Source organism: Dama dama, chromosome 11 (genome assembly GCF_033118175.1).
Source record: "Dama dama isolate Ldn47 chromosome 11, ASM3311817v1, whole genome shotgun sequence".
NCBI lineage: Eukaryota > Metazoa > Chordata > Mammalia > Artiodactyla > Cervidae > Dama > Dama dama.
Genome location: NC_083691.1, coordinates 955,099 through 977,115, shown reverse-complemented (window position 1 = coordinate 977,115; position 22,017 = coordinate 955,099). Strand labels below are relative to the sequence as shown.

The 22,017-nt window shown below is 68.4% G+C and overlaps 1 protein-coding gene across 2 annotated transcripts; it reads right to left on the bottom strand.

Moving 5' to 3' along the window:
- Window positions 1–493: 493 nt before the first annotated feature.
- On the bottom strand, window positions 494–20,208 carry ABCA2 (ATP binding cassette subfamily A member 2). 2 transcript variants are annotated; one of them, XM_061154121.1, is made up of 49 exons: window positions 20,090–20,190; window positions 16,557–16,650; window positions 15,496–15,607; window positions 15,197–15,360; window positions 14,842–14,969; window positions 14,534–14,620; window positions 13,892–14,110; window positions 13,262–13,629; window positions 12,898–13,057; window positions 12,001–12,129; window positions 11,745–11,912; window positions 11,581–11,677; window positions 11,162–11,335; window positions 10,960–11,062; window positions 10,769–10,883; window positions 10,431–10,621; window positions 10,174–10,324; window positions 9,894–10,098; window positions 9,614–9,778; window positions 9,344–9,524; window positions 9,057–9,269; window positions 8,780–8,976; window positions 8,517–8,699; window positions 8,178–8,362; window positions 7,637–7,757; window positions 7,142–7,378; window positions 6,857–7,063; window positions 6,532–6,634; window positions 6,139–6,434; window positions 5,855–6,068; window positions 5,659–5,764; window positions 5,450–5,561; window positions 5,293–5,353; window positions 5,038–5,212; window positions 4,787–4,902; window positions 4,538–4,685; window positions 4,340–4,463; window positions 4,117–4,249; window positions 3,885–4,002; window positions 3,608–3,786; window positions 3,389–3,530; window positions 3,182–3,316; window positions 2,782–2,885; window positions 2,615–2,707; window positions 2,203–2,305; window positions 2,000–2,137; window positions 1,719–1,925; window positions 1,185–1,239; window positions 494–741 (listed from the first exon to the last, which is right to left on the bottom strand). In XM_061154121.1, the coding sequence occupies exons 1-48, from the start codon at window positions 20,153–20,155 to the stop codon at window positions 1,204–1,206; spliced, it is 7,263 nt and encodes a 2,420-aa protein (XP_061010104.1). In that variant the 5' UTR covers window positions 20,156–20,190; the 3' UTR covers window positions 494–741; window positions 1,185–1,203. The 2 variants fall into 2 exon arrangements, with proteins under 2 accessions (XP_061010104.1, XP_061010105.1); XM_061154122.1 differs by having other exon boundaries at window positions 494–1,239; window positions 20,090–20,208.
- Window positions 20,209–22,017: the final 1,809 nt, after the last annotated feature.

Below are 22,017 nucleotides of genomic sequence, written 5' to 3'. Positions count from 1 at the left end.
ATCCTGCAGAATGACCTCTGACACTAGAAACACAGACAGGCCATCTGTGCTTTCTATCCGCTTGTGTTGTCTGAAATGCCTACCATGTTTTTAAAAAAGTGAGAACAAACCCGTTTACCAACCTTAATAGGACCACAACCTCCCCGGGGCGCTTGGATCCTCTAACCCTCCCCGCCACCCCTGCCACATCCGCAGAGCAGACGCCGGAGGGGCCCGTGCAGCTGCCCACCTTCCCCTTCAGGGCCCCCGCGGGGCCTCACATCTGGGGGAAACTCGTCTCTCTTGAGCCCCTGCCTGCGGGCCCTTTCCAATAGCACGGACAGCTCTGGTTAGAAGGGACAGTGAGGGGAGAGGAGCCCAGCCCCTTCTCCAGGCTGACCCCGTCTTCCTCCCCCAGCCTGAGCCCAGTGCCTGCGGGCAGGTGCTGTGTCCTGGCATCCAGTGGGCCCCCTTCACCCCACACCCCACCCCACACACACAGGCTTGCGTGGACTTTTTTTATTTATTTAAAACAAACATCTGTGCGCTATGTACAGGTCTGGCTCCCAGGTGGGAGGGCAGGGGGCCAAGCTGGGGGGAGGGCAATGGCAGCAGGAGGGGTGGGGAGGGGGTCAAGCCCCTCGCCTAGCCGGTGGGGCCAGCTTCTCCATTCCTGCTACCCGGCCCGCTGCCCCCGGCAGCCCACTGCCCGGTCCACGACAACGGCCTCCCTGCAGGAAGCCAGGGTGAGGGAGCCTTATCCTAAAGCAAAATAAATAGGTGCCTTGGGTGGGGCCGAACCCACCCCTCCCCTCAGCCCAAGGCCGGCAGCAGCCACCAACCAAACTGGGTCTAAGAGCTCAACCCGTGGGGACGCCAGGTCCCGCCAGGAGAGGTCGGGCGGTCCTGGCAGCCCGGGCACCCCGCGGCCCTGGGAGTGGTGGGCAGAGCTGGGCATGGGCAGAGGCCAGGGGCCGGCCAGACCCCAAGGCTTTAAGGCAGAGCAGGCTGAGGGTGTGCGCAGCCCGGGGCCGGGCCGGCCTTTGGCACAACGAGGGGAGGGCGGTGCGGCGGCCGAGGGGGGCTGGAGGGGGCTGAAGCCCTTGGTCCTGGACCGCCCGCTCCAGGACCCGGCAGGTGGGCGTGGGGTGGGGGGGCACACGTGGGACCTCGGCCACCGCCTGACTTCTGTTCCCACCGCTAACCTCGACCAAACTCCGGCGGTCAGCAGAGCGTGTCCGTGTTGAAGGAGAGCTGGGCCTGGTGGACAGCGACAGGCTGGCTGGGGTGTGTGAGCCCGCACCCGCCCCAGGCCGGCCCTGTCGCCGGCTCTCCCGCCTCTGTCCGCCCCGAGCTGCCTCTCGGTGCTCCCGCCCCCGCCCCCAACCCCGTGGTCTGCCCCTGCCAGGCCGGTGGCTGCTGTTTCCAGGCTCTGTTCCGCCCACCTCAGCTCTGCCTGGCTCCAAAATGCTCTCCGTTTCCAAGGTGCTAGGAGGTCGGCGTGGTCTGTCTCCCCTGACTGCACCCGGGCCTCCCAGGTCCACTCTACTCCCGAGTATCAGGTGGGTCCCTCTGTCCCACAGGCTCAGACCAGCAGGGGTCCGAGGCCCCGCTCCCGCCCCAGCTCGGCCACGCCCCTCCCGAGCCCGGCCCCGCCCTCTCCCGAGCTCGGCCCCGCCTCCCAACGCGAGCCCGGCCCCCTTGGCAGCCCGCGGCCCTGACCCCAGCCCCCGGCTCACCCTCTCCTCCTCGAAGCTGATGAGGCCCTCGTCCTCCGTGTCCAGGTCCTCGGGTTCGTCGGCCACCAGCGCCCGCAGCTCAGTAGGGGGAGGCCGCGGCCGGAACAGGCTGAGCAGGCGGCCCAGCGGCGACTGCAGGCCCGAGGGCGGCTCCGTCTCCTGCTGCTCCAGATTGTCGCTCTGCTTCTTGGCGAAGTTCACGAACACCTGGTGGGTGGGGGTAGGGGGGTGGGCGGGGGGCCGGCCCAGGGGGAGGGCGGCCCCGGGCCCGGGGCACTCACGTTGTCCAGGGTGGTCTGGCTGACCGAGTAGTCCTCGACGCCCAGCACGCCCACCACCTGCTCCATTTTGCTGAACACTTGCGCCAGCGAGATGTGCTCGGACTTGAGCTGGTACTGCACCTTCGTGTGGTGCCGCTCCTGGGGGGCGCAGAGGTCAGGCGCCGCTCGGGTGGTGCCCCCTCCCACCCCCAGGGCTGGCCCACCTTGAGGACGGCCTCCGGGAAGTTCCTGTTGAAGAACCGCATCACGTCCTTCACGTTCTGGCTGCTCTTGGTCCTCACCGTGATCATGTAGCCGTCCCCGAACCTGCGGGACAGGCTCATGGCCACACCCCAGCCAGCAGAGGGGCCCAGTCGTGGCCTGGCTCGTCAACAGCCTGTGGCTCCCTGGTGGGGCCCTGTCCGCATGGGCGCGCCCCCCCCCCCCCCCCGTTCCCCTCCCCAGGCCCCGCCCCGTGCCCCTTCCCCAGGCCCCGCCCCCGCCCCCTGTGCCCCTCCCAGGTCCCGCCCCGTGCCCCTTCCCCAGGCCCCGCCCCCGCCCCAGGCCCCTCCCCCCAGGGCCCCGCTCCGCCCCCCCCGTGCCCCTCCCCTCCAAGCCCCCGCCCCCGGGGCTCACCGGTTCTTCAGATGCTGGATGCTGCCCAGACAGCGCAGGCGCCCGTTCACCATGATGGCCAGCCGCGTGCATAGCGCCTCACACTCCTCCATGCTGTGGGCGAGACCCACAGGCTGGCACAGAGTGTGGGGGCCTGTGGGGGGGTGGAGCGGGGGGCAGGGACGGACCTGTGTGAAGTCAGCACCACTGAGCGCCCCGTCTTGATGAGGTCCAAGATGAGGTTCCAGAGGAAGCGCCGGGCCTTGGGGTCCATGCCTGTGGTAGGCTCGTCCTGGGGGTGGTGCCAGGCTCAGCCACTGCACCCCATCCACCCCAGCTGGCCCCACCAGCTGCTTCCCACCCAGCTCACCAAAAACACAAAGATGGGGTACTGACCTTCATCCCACCCCTGGGCTCACCAGGAAGATGAAGGTTGGGGTACCTGACCCCCAACCCACTCCATCCCCCATCCTCCCCCATTCCCCATCTTCCCCATCCCATCCCATCCCATCCCCATCCTCCCCATCCCACCCCAGCCCTCATCCTCCCCATCCCCCATCCTCCCCTCAATGCCACCCCTGGGCTCACCAGGAAGATGAAGGCCGGGTACCCGATGAGGGCGATGGCTGTTGACAGCTTCCGCTTATTCCCTCCGCTGTAGGTGCCAGCGGGCTTGTCGGCATATTTGGTCAGCTCCAGTTTCTCCAGGGCCCACTTCACCACCTGGGAGTGACGGGGACGTCAGGGGCGCCCCCACCCCCGCGCCGGCCGCCTCTCCCGCCGGGCGGCCCTCACCCGCGCCTCGTCCTTCCAGGCGATGCCCCGGAGCCTTGTGTACAGCTGCAGGTGCTCTCGGGCCGTGAGCTCGTCGAACAGGGCGTCGAACTGCGGGCAGTAGCCCAGGCTCTGCTGCACCTGGAGCAGGTCCTTGAGCACGCTGGGGACACAGCAGTGCCGTCAGCACCGGGGCCGCCGCCGGCCCGCCCACCCGCGCGCCCGCCTGCCCGCCCGCACCTGTGCCCATTGACGAAGGCCTCGCCCCCCGTCGTGCTCTCGTCGCCCGTCAGCATCTTGAAGGTGCTGGTCTTGCCCGCACCGTTGACACCCAGGAGGCCAAAGCACTCGCCAGGACGCACGCCCAGGCACAGGCGGTCCACGGCGAGGATGCGGCCGATCTTCCGCGACTTGTACACCTGGTGGAGGTGAGGGGGTGGCCGCTCAGCAGGTCCCCTGAGCTCCGGCCTGGGCCCCGGCCTACCCCGGGCCCTGCCCCCAGCCGCCCAGGGCCCACCTTGGTCAGGTTCTCGATTTTGACCATGTCGTTGTCGGCGTCTCCCCTGAGCACTCGCTGCCGCTCGCTGGCCACGTCCACGTCGTCCTCCACGGGCTTTGTGGACACGGGCATGCGCCTGGGGGGCAGGAGGGGCAGCACGTGGCTGACGCCGCCTGGTGCCTACACGCCATGGCCACGCCGGAGGGCAGCGCCCAGTCCCGCCCCCACCCGCAGGGCCCCCGACACTCACTGTGGCTGCCGCAGGAAGTTGTACTGACACATGATGGTCAGGAGAAAGCCCACAAAGCCCTCGACGGTCATGGCCACCAGGCCCCTGGTGACGATGTCCCACTCGAAGGGAGACTTCATCTTGTCAACCTGGCCTGTGGGGCAGCTGGCTCAGGGCTGGGGCCTCGGGAGCACCCACTCGCCCCGCCTCCCCAGGGGCCGTGCTGTCAGCCCCGCAGCCTCACCGATCTTGGCGTAGTACTCATTGATGTACTCGTTGTACGCCATCTCCATGAGCCCGTGGCCCAGGTTGTAGTTCGGGAAGATGAGGAAGCAGCTCTTCAGGTAACTGTTGACAACCTTCAGGTCCTGTAGGGTCACAGCGTGGGGTGTAAGGGCACAGCCTCAGCCCCGCAGCCCCCCACCCCGCCACCCCGGGCCACCTTGTCATGCTCAAAGAGCTGCAGCAGGAAGGTGGCCACGGTGGCGGTGATGCCGATGAAGAGGTTGATGACGATGAGAAACACGTAGGCCGAGCTGGGGACCTCGAACCAGAAGGAGGCCGGGTACATGATGGGGGTGATGGACCACCTGTGGGCGGCAGCCAGGCAGCGTCACTGGGCCATCTGCCCCCCTGCGCTGCCCCCTCTGCCATCGCCGCCCCCCCACAGCCCCCGCCATCACCCCCTTACCCGTAGAGCAGGAACAGGGAGAGCACGGCCGGGAAGTTGGTGGGGGACGTGTAGGCCGGCAGGTCAAACACAAACAGGATGAGGACGCAGCAGGTGGCCGGGACCAGGTAGTTCAGCTACCAGAGCAGGGGTGGCAGGTGAGGGGCCAGAGGCGGAGAGGCCTGGGGGCAGGGGTGAGGGTCCCCAGGGCAGGACGGGGGGCCCAGCAAGGGGCAGGGGCATGGGGGACAGCCGGGGGTCTGGGGGCACACCATGTCCCACACGTAGTTGGCCAGCCAGTAGATGATGGGGTTGCAGCCGCTGACAAACTGCAGATGCTTGGCCTTGGTGGACTTCTCGGCCACCAGAAAGACCACGAAGCTGGCCGGCACGAAGGACATGGCCACGATGATGAAGATGGCGATGACCACATCGGTGCCCTGCAGCCTGGGGGTGAGGAGGCCCTCAGCCCTGCCCGGCACGCGGCCCCGTGGCGGCACCCTGCCCCCACCCCCGCCTGCACCTACAGGTAATCCAGAGAGAGGCTGGCGCTCGTCTTGTTCATCGGGTGGTTGGTGACGGTGATGCCTGCAGCAAGCGGCAGCCTCAGGACCTGCTCTGCCTGCCCGCCCGCCCCTCGCCACCCACCCCGTCCCGCTCACCCACCCCGTCCCGCTCACCCACCGTAGGCCGCAGGGTTGCCCTTGCCCTTGGGCAGGTTAGCACGCAAGATGGCATTGTTGAGGCTGTTGAGGTAGGTGGGCATGCTGTGGTAGCCCTTGTTGTTGTAGAAAACCTGCGGGGGCACACAGAGACCCCCCCAGAGCCTGTCGTCCCTGCAGACCTGGGGCGAGGGTGGGACGCGGCAGGGCCCGGGGCCAAGCGGGGCTCACCTGGGCAGCCCGGCGTACTGCAATTCTCCGCACCATAGCTGGGGCCCGGGCCCCAAACGAGGCTGGGATGGACTTCTGGACGTTGCCAAAGGTGATGGCCCCGTACCTGGGTGGCAAGCCGACCACCCGTGAGGCCAGGCGGGCAATGGGGGTCCTCTTCCCATCCATGGCTGGCACGCCCCTCCCCTCTGCTCACCGGTGCAGCCGGAAGCGGTCAGAGGTGAAGAGCAGGTACTCGGAGACGTTGTGGCCGGTGATGTCGGTCAGGATGTCGCCCGTGACCACCCGCATCTGGGGCGGGTGCCCGCCCACACCGCCGGGGCAGGAGAAGCCGGTGCCCTGCCCAGAGCAGGTACAGCGGACGGGCTCCCGCACCAGGTGTGGAAGGGAGGGCGCCGACGTCCAGTTCTCTGTAGGCAGAGCGCACAGTCAGCCCGGCCCCCGCTTTCCCGAGCCCCAGGCGGCCCCACTAGCCAGTACCTGGCCCGGAGGTGGGCAGCAGGTCCTCGTCCAGGGTCACGGGGGAGTCGGATGGGGCGGGCGAGGGCGGGGGCGGCACGAAGTTGGACAGCGGCAGCCCCTGTGTGAAGGACTCTAGGCACATGCTGTCGAAGAACCGCGCGGCCAACAGGCGCGACTCGCCGCTGCTCAGGTTCAGCGTGGACCCCAGCGAGCCATTGGCCGGAGACTTGAGCACACAGGTGGCGCCCACCCCCGACGGCAGCCGGAAGGTGCCCACCAGCTGCTGGGGGCCGGCGTCGGGGGACAGTCGCAAGCTGGGAAAGCAGAGAGTGAGTCCAGGTGGGGGTCGGGCCAGCCCCCCAGCCCCCGCGCTAGCCCCCACCCCCTACGGCGGCCCCACTGGTGGCTCACCGGTATTCCCGGCGCTCCTCGTTGGCGTAGGGGATGAAGTTGCCACGGGGCTGTGTGTAGTTGTGGTACTGGGAGGGGGACAGGACCAGCGGGGGCAGGTCGCCTGGTGGGATACACGGGGAAGCCTCAGCAAGTTCCCACAGCCTGCCAGCAACCCGCAGGCCTGGGTCCCCTCTTCCTAGTACCCACAGGGGACCCAAGCTTGGGGTCTGCACCCCAATGAAACCCCAGAGTGTGCCCAACAGCCTCAGCTGCCACGCCCAGGGCCCCCCCCACGTAGCTTCCGAGCAGGCGGATGTCCAGGTGCCTGGCCAGGCAGCTGTACCGATCTCTGGAACGGAGAGTGCCACGGTCATAGCCACGCAGACGAAGAAGGCGGGGAGCAGGATCTGAGAGGACAGTGCCTTGGAGTTGCGCCGGGCGCAGTGGAAGCGCTTCACCAGGAGCCCGTGGAACTGGCGCACCTTCAGCCACCAGCCCTCCAGCTTGCGGCTGCCCTGGCCAACCCGAGCGAGAGTCTCCGCCTCCGCCTCTGCATGGGAGGCAGGAGCTGAGCACGGACCCGCTCCACCCTCCAGGGACCCTCCCAGCTGTACCCAACAGCCCCCACCTTGCAAGCTGACATTGTCAGGGTCCTGCAAGTTGTCGCAGAGGGGGCGGTAGTCGCCATAGACATCGGTGTAGCCGGCCCCCTCATCACCACGGGCAGAGCCCACCGAGGACGCGGACTGCAGCGACGCCTGTGACTGGGCCAGCTCCGCGCACCGTGCCAGGTTGCCGGCGGGACCCTCCCCCGACACCGGGTCCGCAGCCCCCGGCAATACATCTTTCCTGGACTCTTTCACATCTGCAGAGGGGCCAGGGGAGACACATGGGGACTCAGGGCGGCCTTCACCTGTAGGCCTGTTGGGAACCCCAGCCTCCACACTCACCCACCCACCCCAGGCCCTAGCCCCAGCCTGACCCTGGGGCGTCCTGCTCCGTGTTCACACCTAAAACCCTTGGCCCCCAGAGACAGGGAAAGAGGGACAACCCCAGGCTCGTGTTCAGAGCTGACGGAGCCAGGGGATGGGGGCAGAGCTGATCAGCAGCTCTGGAGTCTCACCGGCCTCACTGTTCTCCAGCGACTGGTCCTCCTCCGACACCTTAAGGAACACTTCCTCCAGTGTCGTATCCATCAGCCCAAAGCTGCTCAGGTGCAGTGCATCCAGACTGTGCTCCAGGTGCTGTGAAAGAGCTGCGTGAGGCCCACCTCTTGGGCAGCCCCGCCTCCTCCACTGGCCCCGCCCCACACCCGCCCCACACCCGCCCCCTTCGCTGACCCCGCCCCCGAGTCCAGTCCTGCCACCTCCACCAGTCTCACCCCTCACTGGCCCCGCCCCTGCCACGCCCCCTCTGCTGCCCACGCCCCAGCCCTGCTGCAGCCCCGCCCCCTCCTCTGGCCCCCCGCCCCCCGAGCCCAGTCCGGCCTCCTCCACCAGTCCCACCCCTCCACTGGCCCCGCCACGCCACGCCCCTCTGCTGGCCCCGCCCCTGAGCCCAGAACCACCTCTTCTGCTGAACACACCTCCTTGGTCGCCCCCACTTCCTACAGACCTCTGCCCCGAGTCCCACCTCCTCCATCAGCCCAGCCCGGACTCACGCACCTGAAAGAGGCGCTCAAAGGCCCCCTTCTTGGCGGCCTCGCTGGGCAGGATGTAGGAGAGCTCCGTGCTGGTGTCTGAGACCAGCAAGCAGGAGGCCACATGTTTGCGGATGAACTGGGAAACCTGGGACTCGGAGCAGCTGCTCAGCTGGGCCGGACCTGGGGGGCTGGCTGTCAGCCCTGGCTCTGGGAAGGTAGGGAGGGCTTCACTCAGGGGCTGGGGGAGAGGGTGGGCCAGGCCCAACCAGCACCCTGGGCCCACTGGGCAATGGTGAGAGCCCAGCCCCTCAGCCTCACTGGTCTTGAGGAGGGGTCTGGGGCAGGTGGCTTCCGCACAGACCTTGGGGGCCCCCGGGCTCGGCAGGCCGCTTGACCAGCGTGAGGCGATAGCCGTCCCCGTAGGCGCCCTTGAGGAAGAGCGGCGAGCCGCAGCACTTGAGCTTCCCGTGGGAGATGATGGCAATGCGGTCCCCGAGCAGGTCAGCCTCGTCCATGTGGTGGGTGGACAGGAGGATGGTGCGGCCTGGGGGAGACGGGGATCAGAGGGGCAGCCAGGTGGGGCCAGGCAGGGGCCCGCTCTCCCCACCCTTGGTGCCCGCTCACCTGGCTTGTACTTCAGGATCAGGTCCCAGATGGCACGGCGCGCGTATGGGTCCACGCCGGCCGTGGGCTCATCCAGGATGATGGCCCGGGAGCCGCCCACGAAGGCGATGGCCACCGAGAGCTTGCGCTTCATGCCGCCGGACAGCGTCTGCACCAGCGAGTGCCGTTTGTTGGAGAGCTCCAGGTCCTCGATCATCCTGAGGGCAGATGGGAGGTGAGCCGTGGGAGCAGCAGTGCTGCTGCCTGCAGCCTCGCGACCCGCCCAAGCCCCACCCACTTGTCCATCTCCTTGCGGATCTCCTCCTGGGCCATGCTCTTGAGCCTGGAGTAGAACCAGAGATGCTCCTCCACAGTGAGCCGGTCGAAGAGCACATTGTGCTGGGGACACATGCCCAGGTTCTTGCGGATCTCGTCCATCTCGGTGCGGATGTCGTGCCCGTAGATGGTGGCCGAGCCCGACGTTGGTGGGAACAGGCCAGTGAGGATAGACCTGGGCAGACAGGTGAGGTCACGGCCCCATCTCCTGCAGGGAGCCCTCCCTGCCACCCACCCGCCAACACGCACATGGTGGTGGTCTTGCCAGCCCCGTTGTGGCCCAGGAAGGACACGACCTGATTCTCATACAGGTTGAGGCTCAGCTTGTTCAAAGCCAGCTTCTTGTCATTCTTATAGACTTTGGTGAGCTTGTCCACGCAGACCACCAGCGGCAGGTGGGTGGGTTCCTCTTCCATGCCCCGTGTCTCCTCTGCACCGGGGCTTAGAGTCAGCACAGGGCTGTCCCCAACCCCCCTAAAGTCAGCAACTGCCCCAGTGCCCACCCTGGTGTCCACTCACCCAAGCGCCGGCTCTCCATGGCACAGGCTTGATCCTCCTCCATGACGCTGAGGCGGGGGGCGCGAGCCCACGGCCAGTTCCACTCCCACGCCTCCGTCCGCCCGCTGCCCAGCCAGTAGGACTTCTGCAGTGGGAAGTACCAGGGCCGGGGCAACCCGTACATGCCTATGGGGAGAGGGGAGGCTGAACCAGGGCCTGGGGTCACTGTCCCCCCAGGCCATGTGTCCCCCTAGAGACAGCCCCCTTCTCCTATTCCCCTCCCCTCCAAAGGGCTCGGTACCTGGGTGTACAGCCTCTATGTACCACGTGAGCACCCCATAGACGACCGCATCTACCATCAGCATGGTGACAGCCAAGAGCAGGTTGAAGTCATCGCCTTCCACAGGAGACTGGCTGAACGTGTGCCACTGGATGCCCACGCCCGCCACCTCGTACAAAGCAAAGTACTTGGAGCCCAGGCCAAAGGCCGTCGTGGACATCAGGGACTGAGGAGACAGCAGTGTCAGTGCGGGAAAGGAGGCCGGACACCCCCAAGCCTGGGCCACCCCCATGACCCTCACCGCGATGCACTTCTCGAAGGCGGTGATCTTGTCGTGGGCCACCTCCTCACGGATAGCCACATACATGTAGGGCACGTAGCTCAGGAAGTAGATGATGCCACCGCAGGCCGAGGCCAGCTTGGCCTTGGAGTACAGCACGGACACCAGGAAGCTGGGGGCAGGTGGGGCCATGGGCCGTCAACCACACCCGAGTCCTGCATCCTCACTGGAAGCAAGCCCCCCCTCCTGCCCGCCCGCTGCGGCCACACAGCCCTCACCAGAACATGATGGTGGCCACGGCGTAGACAGCCAGGAAGAGCCAGATGATGAGCACGTGGCTGTGCGCCAGGACCTGGCCGTACTTGAGGATGGCGGTCAGCGCCGTCACCGAGATGGAGAGCTGCACGAAGCCCGTGATGAACCAGGCCACCCAGTGCACCGCATTGTTCAGGCCCATGGTCTTCATCACCTGCGCGAGGGCGGCAGGGCACTCGGCCAGGGGAGGGAGGGCTGCCCACAGCTGCCCCCCACCTGTCCTCCTCTCCACCTCTCCCCTGTCTCCATCCCCCCCCACCTCCAGCCCTCCCCTCTTCTCCCCACCTCCCATCTCCCCCACCTCCTTCAGCCGGTGCTCCTTCTCTGCCACAATGTGCTGGATGGTCATGGCCACAGAGTAGACCCAGGAAATCACCATGCAGAGCGGCATCATGTGCTCGATGACAAACAGAAAGCTGGGGGGAGGGAGGGGCGTGAGGCGGAGGCCGGTGGACGGGCCCCAGCGCTCGCCCAGCGCTCCTCTGCACTCACTCGTCCCGCGTGTAGCAGGGGTAAGGGAACATCTGCACGTAGTTGCCTGGCTCCACCACGTCGTGGCCCACGAAGGTGTCGATGATGGCGCGCTCCATCATGTCTGCGGGTGGGAGGAGCAAGAGGACGGCGGTCAGCAAAGGCTGCGCCCCGGCCCCCGCGGCCCCCCGTGGCCCCCCGCGGCTCCAGGGTGGGCCCTCACCCTGGATCCAGACGAAGCCATATAGAAAGTAGAAGCGGCCGCCGGTGTTGGGCCCTGGCCGCCAGTAGGCCCGGCGGATCTCGTTGGTTTTCTCCGTGAAGCTTGAATTCTGGCGGATCTTGTAGTGCACGTGGGGCGGCAAGGAGCCGTCCTTGCGGGTCTGGAAGATCACACCTGGGACAGGAGGAGGGGTGGGGCGGAGAGGGGGAGATGAGGGGCGGGGCCGAGGAAGGGAGAGGGAGGGCGGGGCCGGCCGGCTGGGGCGGGGCCAAGGGTGGGGGCGGGGCCGGGCAGGCGGGGCGGGGCCGAGGGTGGGGCGGGGCCGGCGACTGACTATAACGGGGTACTGGACAGGAAGGTCTTGGGCAGGGGAGAGGCGGGGGACCCAGGCTGGGGACCTGCCCAGGGGGCTGGCTCACTAGCGAACACGGTGACATTATCCTGGTAGGCCTGGTTAAGGGTGTAGTTGACAATGCTCTCCTCATCTGGAAAACCCTTGAAGATGTCCACACTCACCTAGAAGAGGGGCGTCGTGAGAGCCGACCTGGGCAGCCGCAGGGCCTCGCGGGGCCCACCCACCCACCTTGGACATGAACTGAATCCAGCCGCAGGCCGCATTGTCGATGGTGTCCAGCTGCTGCAGGAGGACTGAGCCGTTGGGCAGTGAGAAGTTGTCCTGGCGCAGGGCAGGCGGCAGCTCCTCGGGTGACAGCCTCAGTGCCTCTGGGTGCAGCCGCAGCTCGGCCACATACTGGGGGAGGGGGAGGCCGGTTCAGAGGGTGGCCTGGGCTGGCCAAGGTGGGTCCCTGCCACACCACCCCAGCCCAGCCCCCCAGCACCTGCTGCAGCCAGCGCAGATGTTGCTGCAGCCTTCCCTGCTCCAGGTAGCCACGGATCTCTGCTGAGATGTTGAGCCACACCTGGGCATAGTGAGTCACGTTGCCTACAAGGGCGAAGGTCTCATTGGCCTGCAGAGGGTGAGGGCAGAGCATCGGGCTCATGGAAGGACCCCAGCCAGCAAGGGGGGTTCTCACTCCTTACCTCCCTCCATGGCTGGAGGCCACCCACTGGCCAGTCCCCACCAACCACCAATCTAGGTCTGGCCAGATGGCCCCTGGAAGCTCCGAGCCCTCCCCTCCCAGGCCTCTGCTCAGCGCCTCCCCTGAAACCCCCTCTGCCCGGCTCCCAGGAAAGCACAGCCTCCCCACCCCCTGCCACCAGCGGTGTCTTCCTCGCCCCTTTGTGGGACCTCTCCACGTATCTCTTGAGCGGCCCTGACACTTGGCTCTTATCTTCCCCCATGCTCATCCTAGAGATGCCCTCCACAGCCCCTCCCCTTCCTGGGCCATCTCCAGCCCTGGTTTCTACTTCTTCCAGACTGCAACCTGGGAGGGCCACAGACACTGTGCCCTCAGCTGGTCCCAAACCACGCAGCTGCCCTGCCCTGGACAAGGCTCTGGACGGTTTCTGCCTGTGGCCCTCCTCTCTCCTCACCAGTGCTGCCCAGCCCTGGCCATGCTCGGCCATCCTTCAAAGTGCCCCTGCACCTAGAACTTGCTCACAGGTCCCCTTACCCAGAGAGCCAAGCCCCGGAGTCCTCAAGAGCCAGGGCTGCACCCCTCTCATGCCAATTCTACCACCCGCCGCCCGCCCACCGATGCCCCCAGCCTGCAGAGCCCTCTGCCCAGCTCCCTCAGTTCCTGCCCCAGAGGACACGGGCAGCCCAAGGCGCAAACCTTGAGAATGACACGGTCTGCCTCGGAGCCCGCGGGCGCGTACAGGATCTTGGGGTTGCTGGTCATGAGGTGCACGAGGAGGCCCAGGTTCCGCTGCTCCTTGCTCGTAAAGCCCAGGGAGCTCATGTTGCCCCTTCTCAGCGCCTCGGGCTCGATGGTGCTAGGGCAAGCAGACGAGACTCGTGGGACGGGGCACCGGCAGGGAGGGGTGAGCGTGGGGCTTCCGAGCAGGTGCAGGTGGCAAACCATTGGCAGGGAGTGGGGGACCGTGGGCCAGGACCAGGGAGGGGGTGTCAGAGCCAGGCCTGGGGGCAGGTCCAGCGCCCCCCGTCTTCCTCACCCCCGCCCCCTGCCACCCACCTACCGGTTGTTGCCACACAGGATGGGCTGCAGGCCGGCCCAGAGCTGCACGAAGGCGGAGCACTGGCCCTGCAGTGCGTCCGAGGGGGCCGGGGCTGCAGCGGACGGGGCCCCCTCCTCGGCTGTGCTGTTGGAGCTGGGGCCCGCCCCAGCCCCAGTGCTGTTGGCCGCCCCGCCAGGGCCACTGGCTGCGGGCCCAGGAGCCCGGCCTGCGCAGGCGCCCTGAGGCAGCAGCAGGGCCAGGGCCGAGAGGACGTCCACGTCCCGCAGGACCTTCTGGGCGTCCAGCAGGTCCTCCAGGAGCGCCTGCAGCCGCGGTGGGGGTGGTGGCTGCTGCGGGGCGGCAGAGCCATTGGGGCCATTCAGGCCCAGCTGCGGGGAAACAGGGTGAGTGGGCAGACGCAGGCCCAGGGGAGGGCGCAGGGTCTGGGGGCTGCTCTGCAGGGGTGGCTGAGGTCAGCGTGGAACAGGGAGGACACCCGCAGGAGACACAGGAGGCGAGCAGGGGAGCAGCCTGGGGGTCAAGGAGTGCCGACCAGGGATGGGGAGACAGGCTGGACCGAAGGCCCAGGGCAGGGGGCCCAAGCACAGCCCAGGTGCCAGATCTGCAGGCTGGCTGGCAGGCAGGCCTCACCTGCTGGGCGATCTTGGCTGCATCCAGTTGGTTCCGGAGCTCAGCAGCCAGCTCTGAGAAGCGGTGGGCACGCGCCACAGCCTGCCCTCTACAGACCGTGTCCCGGTAACCCTGCAGCGCTGTCTGCTGACCCCGGGGCACAGTGAGGACCCGGCCCAGCTCCCTGGAGCCTGGCATGCATGTGAGCTGCTCCAGGAGGGCAGGAGCCAGCAGCAGCTCCTAGGGGCAGGGTGCAGGGGAACGGCTGAAAAGGCGCCCCAGCCAAGAGGACACCAAAGGCCTGGCCCAGACGGCCCAGGGCCTCACCCTGCCCCACCCAGCAGGCTGGGTTCGAGACCACCCAGGTCCTGCAACAGCAGGTGGGGGCAGGGGGAGGGATAGAGACGCATTCCCACCCTGCCTCCCTGTGACAGGCACCAACTCCAGGGGAGCCCTCACCCTCCTGGGGACCCCTCACCCTCCAGGGGACCCCTCACCCTCCTGGGGAGCCCTCACCCTCCAGGGGACCCCTCACCCCCAAGGGGACCCCTCACCCTCTTGGGGACCCCTCACCCTCCAGGGGACCCCTCACCCTCCTGGGGAGCCCTCACCCTCCAGGAGAGCCCTCTCTTCACCCAGAAGCAGGCAGCGTGTGCCCCTCACCTCCATCCGGAACAGGGGCTGCTGATTCCTGGGGGGCCCTGACCCTCCGTCCAGGCCAGGCGAAGGGCCGAAAAGCAGGCGGTAGACCTGAGTGCAAGGGGGTCGGGGCTCAGCTGGGGCTCCAGCCCTGCACCCCCAGGGGAGTCAGCAGAGTGCCAGGGCGGGGGGCCAGGCTGGGGGCTCCCCCAGGAGCAGACACAGGAGCCCTGCACCCCCAGGGGAGTCAGCAGAGCGCCAGGGCGGGGGGCCAGGCTGGGGGCTCCCCCAGGAGAAGACACAGGCGCCCCACTGAGGCTCCCAGCCCTCACCTCGGGCAGGTCCACCTGGGCGGCCAGCAGGGCCCGGGCCGCACTGTCAGGCAGCGACAGGTTCTGCGTCAGGAAGCGCCGCAGCTCCCGCCTGTCCCTGGCCACCGAGTCCAGAGAGAAGGAGGACACTGGACAGACAGACGGACGGGGCTGAAGGCCGGCCCCACCCGGGGCCAGAGTGCCCCAGAGGGCCTCCGAGCTGAGCTCCCAGCAGCTCCCACTGTGTCTGGGCCACAGTGACGGGCAGCGGGCGCCTGGTGAGCGCCGGGCAGGGGTGTGGGCGTGGGGCCTGCGGCAGGAAGCGCCTGAGCCCGGCTTCAAACCCTGCTGACCCCCGGCCCGCCCCGGGGCGCACCTGCAGGTCGGGCCGCGGGGCCGTCCCAGGGGTCCGGGCCGGCGCTGAGGGCCTCCAGGTGCTGACGCAGCACCTCCAGCTCCGAGCCCAGGCTGGGCCTCGCCGGGTCAAACAGGTTGCCCTCCTCCACCACGCGGTTGAGGCGCTCCAGCAGCTGTGTGACCCTGCAGCAACGCCGGCCGGCCGTCACCCGCAGGCCGCCAGGCCCGGAGCGGGGCCGCCGGGGGGCGGGGCCCGGGGCGGGGAATCTGGGGGCGGGGCCCAGGCCCGGGGTGGGGCCGCCGGGGGCGGGCACTCACGTGGAGTTGGCGTACTGAAGGAAGCCGAACTCGTCCCGCTGGCCGTCGGGGCACAGCGACTGCATGACCGGCAGGATGCCGGCGGAGGTGAGGGGCGCCGCCGTGTAGAAGGCTGGCGGGCAGGCGAGAGGGCCCAGGGCCGGGGAGGGGCGGGGTCGGGGCGGGGGGGAAAGAGACAGAGGCCAAGAAGAGAGATTTAGAGAAACTCAGAAAGAAAAGCAGCTGCAGGCAGCAGACAGGAAACAGACGGCTGAAGTGTTCTATTGCAGATGACCCCGGCAGGTCAGAGGTCAAAGTGCATCTCACCATCCCTTCCCCACAACTGCCAGAGCGTCCCTCTTCCCTCCGCCAGCCGAGGTCAGCGCTGTGCTTCCCCAAGAACAGGCGGCAGCACTGCCCCCAGGGCTCAGGAGCACAGGGGGCCCCTCCTGGGCAGTGACCTCTGACCTCTCTGGCCAGCTGGTTAGTAGAGTGAATGCAGGAGCCCCTTAGGTCTGAGTGGACAGCGGCCAGGTGCTGCAGCCCTGCACGGCAGGGCCAGGCACCCCCACCCTGGCTGACACCAGGGAGCCTGACCGGGGAGCCACTGAAGTCTAGGGGGCTCCAGCCTTGACCTCCCACCACCCCACCCCCACCCCACCGAGCCAGCTGTTCCTGACAGCAGGCAGGGGCCCTGCAGGACCCAGCTGTCCAGGAGACGCCGTTAGCGCAAGTGAGGGGCAGGGGAGGACGCAAGCTTCACCAGGAGGCCCCGCAGGGCTCCCAAGGGTGCCCGGGCCAGCCGGGAGGTGACCGCACACTTACAGACTGCATGCAGGCCCGGGAGGAGGACAGACACCATGCAGGGCGGGGCGGGGGGGGGGCGGGGCAGAACAGAACAGAGGAGACAGTGAGACCCAGCGCCGCGGTCTCCCCAGCCCGGCTAGGCTCGGGGCGTGGGACCGCGCCGGGGGATGGGCACCCCTGTGCTGGGAGGAGCCGTGTGCACACGCACGAGTGTGCGAGACGCCGTGAGGGCCGCCTGCCCGCCCCTCCCAGCCGGGCCCCCAGAAGCCCCTCACCTTCCTTCACAGAGATGGTGGGCTTCTTCTGCCGAAGCCCCAGCAGGATGAAAAACAGGACGAGCGGGATGAAGATCTCGAAGGCCAAAACCCACTGGAAAGGGTGGGCGGAGTGAGGCCATCTGCCCAGGGCTGGACAGGACACACCCAAACTCCCCTCGCCCTCACAGACTAGGGCCAGCCCAGCCCCACTGGACCCTGCATGGCCCCCCCCCCAGGGGCCCCAGGTCCACCCAGGACCCCCAAGGCCACAAAGATCACAGCCCCTTCCTTCCAGAACCTCTTTGAGGAGCGAGAGGATCAGTGTTCTCTGGCTCAAGCGACTGGGTCTCCACACCCAGTCCAGATGTGGTCACTGAAGGCTGGCAGGGACAAATCAAGCGGCTTGTGGCCCACGTAGACCCACACGTCCATCGCCCAGCTCCTCGCCTGCCTGCAGGGCCGCCTGGGCAAGATCTCAGAGTCTGGAGTGGCCTGCGACTCCCACCCTCCCCCGGGTTAGCCCTTCTCCCTGCAGCTGTAGCGCCATCAATCTCCCCGCCTGGAAAAGGCCTAGGAAGGTGAGGCCTAGCAGGGGAGGGCCTGGCTGTAAGCCCTGGGCCCTGAGCCTCTGGGAAGACCTGGTCAGGGGTCTGACAGCCCCCTGACCCTGAGACGCAGGTGCCTTCTGCCCTGCCCCCCCCCCCAGGTGGCGCAGGTGGGTGCAGCCCTGCCTGCCAGGGGCTCTGATCAGGGTTCCCAGGGCGACTCGGCTGTAGGCTCAGCACCGAGGTGAGCCCTGCTGGGACCCGCCTGGAGCGGGAAAGAAGTGCCTGGGGTCCAGCCTTCCCTCTGTCCCCACCTGCACCCCTCCTGGCTCACGGAGGGCGCGGTGGAAGGAGGACGACCTTGGGCTGGCTGCCCTTTGGGGGGCCCTGGCCCACCTGGGGGCACGTGCTGACCCCTACCCTACTGAGCTTCTGCAGAGACACCAAGGCTCCTTCAGCCTCACCCCTCACCCCAAACACTCTTCAGAGTGCTGACCCAGCGGCGCTCTCTCTGGCCCAGGGCCCAAGCTCTGGTCCCCCCCGGGAGGGGCCAGATGCTGCTGTGTTTACTGGGTTGACAATAGGGCTCTGTGGTGTGGAACACCCTGCTGTGTGTCTGCACCCCATGCCCGCCCCAGCCCGTGCCAGCCTCCACCCCCGCCCTGAGCCCGGGGCCAGCCCGGGGCCAGCCCAGGAGGCATCGTGGACCAGGACAGGCGCCTGTGGCGTGCACACCCAGCGCGGCTGGGGTCACGGCCGCTGAACCGGCCCCACCCACCCCCGCCCTGCCACTGGGCACCTCCGCCAGTAACTGCAGCAGCAGGCCTGCTGCCTCCTCATTGCTATAGCAACAGCCACACACGAGCTGCTGGGAGGAGGGAGGCCTGCCTGGCGGGAGGGTGGCCAGAGGGGCATCTGGTTACGACAGGCAGTGCAGGTTCAGCCCCACCTGGGCGCCCCACCCAGCGGCCTGCAAGGTGGTCAGACCCCTGTCGCTGGAGATGGGCCAGTGCCCCGTGTGTCCCCACCGGGCCCCTCCCGCTGCGTCCAGAAGAGAACAGGTGAGGCCTGAGGACGGAGGCGCTGCCCCTGACTCCAGGGACCTGGTCCCCCACCAGGAGCAGCCAGAAGCCCCAGGACAGACCGCTATCCAGACCTAGGTCCACACCGACAGATGGAGAAACCGAGGCACAGAGTTTGGGAGGATGGAGCAAGCTGGGCACAGAGATCCTTGGTTCCTACCCCCCCAGCCCAGGCTTCCCCCAGGGTACATACGCACCCTCAGCGAGGCACGCAGCACACAGGCCAGACCCTCTGCCAGCCAAGTCCAGGGATCCAACCGTGATGCCCAAGACCCTCCCAGAAAAGTGGAGGAGTGCGCCCGCCACCTGGCCTGCCCCAGCCCCCGGCATGAGCGCAGCGAGGCCTCAGCCACCCTGGAGGAAGAATTCCTGCTGTGCTGTGGCCACAGGCCAAGGACCTCCACAAGCCCAGCCATCCCTGGGGGCGCCATGGGGCGGGGCAAGGAAGGCTCTAGGGAGGCCCAGCCTAACATGCGGGGGCTACTCCTGGGTGAAGGTCAGTGGGCACCTCCCCCTGCTTGCCAGGTGCCCACGTCCCTGAGCCCTGGGGTGCCCAGGAGATGCTGGGGCCCTCACTGGAGCCTCTGCTCCCAGCTCCCATCCTCCCTGCCAGGAATTCGGGGGTGACACTGACGCATGCCCACGTCCAGTCTCAATCCCTCCCCAGGGCCCCGCCCTGCTGGCCCCTGTGACCCAAAACCTGCGGCGGAGGAGGCAGCACCAGAGGCTGCAGGTCTGATCCACGAGCCCAGTGCCAGTCAGCCCGGGGCGCCGTGGGCAGGGAGCGAACACAAGCCTGGCTCCCTGCCGGGGCCAGGTGCCCAGGGGAACCCTGCCAGGCCAGGGTGATGATGGCTACCCTGCCCATCTGCAGGTCTGGGTTTCCCGCTGTGCACTTTGAAACCCCTCTCGGGGAGGGGCCCAGGCAGGAGCTGGTCAGCTCAAGGGGCCCCAGGGCCAGGTGGGACAGGAGCCCCCAAACCCCAGAGAAGCAGGAAGATGCCGCCACCTCAGGTTCCATCTCCAGACCCCAACCCGCCCTGAGCCCCATCCTGAAAAATCCCCGGTGTCCTGTCAGGAACCCAAGCTGCCCATGGCTTGCTGCCTTGCTGTGATGTGGCTGGTGCCAGCTAGGCAGGCCAGCAGATGCCCCTGCCCTTCCCAAGGCCAGAGAAGTGGCGGTCAGCGTGATGACACCCATACCGCCCCAGCCCCGCTCCTCACCAGAGCTTCAGCCCCTGAGCACAGGGCAGAGAGCTGGGGAGCGTGGTGGTCACAGGACCCAGTCCCGGGGGGAGGCCAAGTGGGGGGAGTGGAGAGTGGACCGCTTCAGGGAGGACAGCCCCAAAGGACAAAAGCGTGCAGCAGGGCCCGGGCTGGCCGAGGCAGGCACAGCAAGGACGCGGTGCAAGCCCGTGAGCAAGGGCCGGTGGATGTGCGCGAGGAGAGGCGCCTGTCCAAGGACAGAGGGCTGCGCCCGGAGGAGGGACATGGTCCCTGCAGGGGCGCCAGGGCTGGGCCCAGAGACTGCAGCGCCTCTGAGCCAAATCCAGACTCCCAGCCGGTCCTCTGCCCAGGGAAGCAGGGTCTCCCGCGCCCCCAAGGGCCCGGGGCCACCTTCCAGCCCTGAGGCTGGCCCGGGAGAGCGCGTTGCGGAGGGCGCCCGCCCCGTGACTCAGCCGAGCTCCACGAATGTCAGCGGACGCGGGCGGCGGGCCGGGTACAGCTGAGCCCCCTCTCCGGAGGCCAGAGCGCGGGCAGCGGCAGGGGCAGGCGTGGAAGGGGCGACCACCCGCCGCCCCGCCCGCCTGGGGTCCGCGCGCGCCCGGCCGAGCCACCGCACGTGCGCGCGGGGAGCGCGCCGCCGGCCCCGGTGCGCGCAGACTCCGGCTCCCGCAGGCCCGCGGCTCGGGGGGTCGCTCACCGGGCTCCGGCGCTTCAGCGTCACGTTCTTCCAGAGCAGCAGCTGCAGCTGGTGCAGGAAGCCCATGGCGGGGCCGCGCTCCGGCCGCCTCCGCGCCGCGGCCCGCTCCTCTGCGCGCCCCGCCGCCCGTCGCCCGCCGCGCTGCTCGGCATCGCCCGCGCGGGGCGGGGTCTCGAGCCTCCGGGACCGGTTCGGCGCTGGCTCCGCCCCGGCGGCCGCGGCTCGCGCCGCCCCCCGCCCGCGCCCTGCCCGCGCCCTGCCCGCGCCGCCCCCGCTTAAAGGGGCCGCCGGGTGCCCTCCGCCCGCCGCCCCTCCCGGGTCGCCTGCCCACCAGCGTTTGGGCGGTTCTCTGAGCTCTGACCCGCCACGAGAGGCTTTCTGGTTGCCCGCCTCCCTCTAGGCATTGAGCTGATGCGCCCAAGAGCCCACACGTAAACCGAGACCCCCGACTCAGTCCCAGGGCGCTCTTTTTCCAGGGACGCTGAGTCGAGGCGCAGCACCGCAGCCCCCTGAAACAGTCCTCCCTTAGAGGCGCTCCGAGGTCGACCCTGGCCCCGGCCCGTGGACCCTGGGGGGATGCTGGGGGCTGCTCGCCCCCCCACCAGGTCCCCACCTCTGCCTGCCCTCCGCGCAGAAGAGCTGACGGCGGCAGGAATTTCATCTGAACCTGAGAGCCAGATCCCAGCGCCCGGGGCACTTGGGGGCTGTAGGGGGACAGCCACCCACACTTGGGAGGGGGCGCGCAGCCTCGGATTCGGGTCCTACCTATGCGGGGCGGGCACCCCTCTAAAGGCTCAAAGAGCTGGCTTTCCTGCCAGACTGGGGGCAATCCACCTGCACCTTGGTGGTGGGGGGGGGGGGGGCGTGCTGTCGAGAAGGGTGGCAGGTGGACTGTCCTTCCCCTGTAAGACTTTCCTGTGCTCCTTGTGAATGAGCCACTTGGTGACCAAGCGGCAGGGCGGCCCTGACTGGGCTCAGTCAGGGGGAGAAGGGACCCAGAGACCCGCCCTGGGCAGGCGAGGCGGGCCGGTGTTCAGGGGGGCTGAGGCTGCGCCCTCTGTGAGGGGCCGCTTTCTCTCCCTGTGGGCGCGGCTGAGTGTGGCCTCTGCACGGGGCGCCGGCGGCCGGTGCAACCGCAGGCTTGGTTCAGCGCCTGGCCAGGTCTGAGCCGGGTGGGGAGGCCCATTCCCAGGGAGGCCAGCAGAGGGCAGGCCCGCCCCTGCTGCAGGAAGCGTCCTGCCTTGCGCTTCTGTGGGCTCCTCCTAACCTCAGTTTCCCAGTTTGTGAATGGGCGGGGCAGACCGAGGGGTGTCGAGTCTGCGCTGCAGAGGGAAGGCTCTAAACGGAGCGCCAGGCCTGGGGGGCCCGCCGCTCCCCACCCCCCCAGCGCCTTCCCTGCAGTGGGAGGGGGTGGGGCCCCATCCCCCGTCCTCCCCCCTCCACCCGCAGCCTGAGGACACTTCCTTCTCCTCTGTCAGGACGTGGGGCTAGGTCAGGACAGGAAGCCACTGCCAAGGGGGAGGGCAGCAGCTTCCTGCTTCCACCTGCTGCCCACCCCACCTGGGGCCCTGGCAGCACCACCCAGAGGCTCAGCGCCAGCACCCACCCCCCTCGCCTGCACACCAGGACCCCCTGGTGCAGCAGGAACCTGGTGCTCCCCCGTGCCCACGCTGCCCCCAGTGAGAGGGAGCCCACATCTAACCGGGCCGCGTCACAGCCTGGATGCGCGCAGCCTGAGAATGACGTCCCAGGGCGCCCGCGTTTCTGAGCTGGGCCTCTGCTCCCCGCCCCGGGGCCTTTCGGGGTGGGGGGCATCAGGGTGGGCTCTCTGCTGCAGAGCCTTTCAGGACGAGCCTGGGGGCAGGGGGCAGGATCCGGCCAGGACAGGAGCCCCGTGTGGCCGGGGCGCAAGGGAGGCAGATTCCACG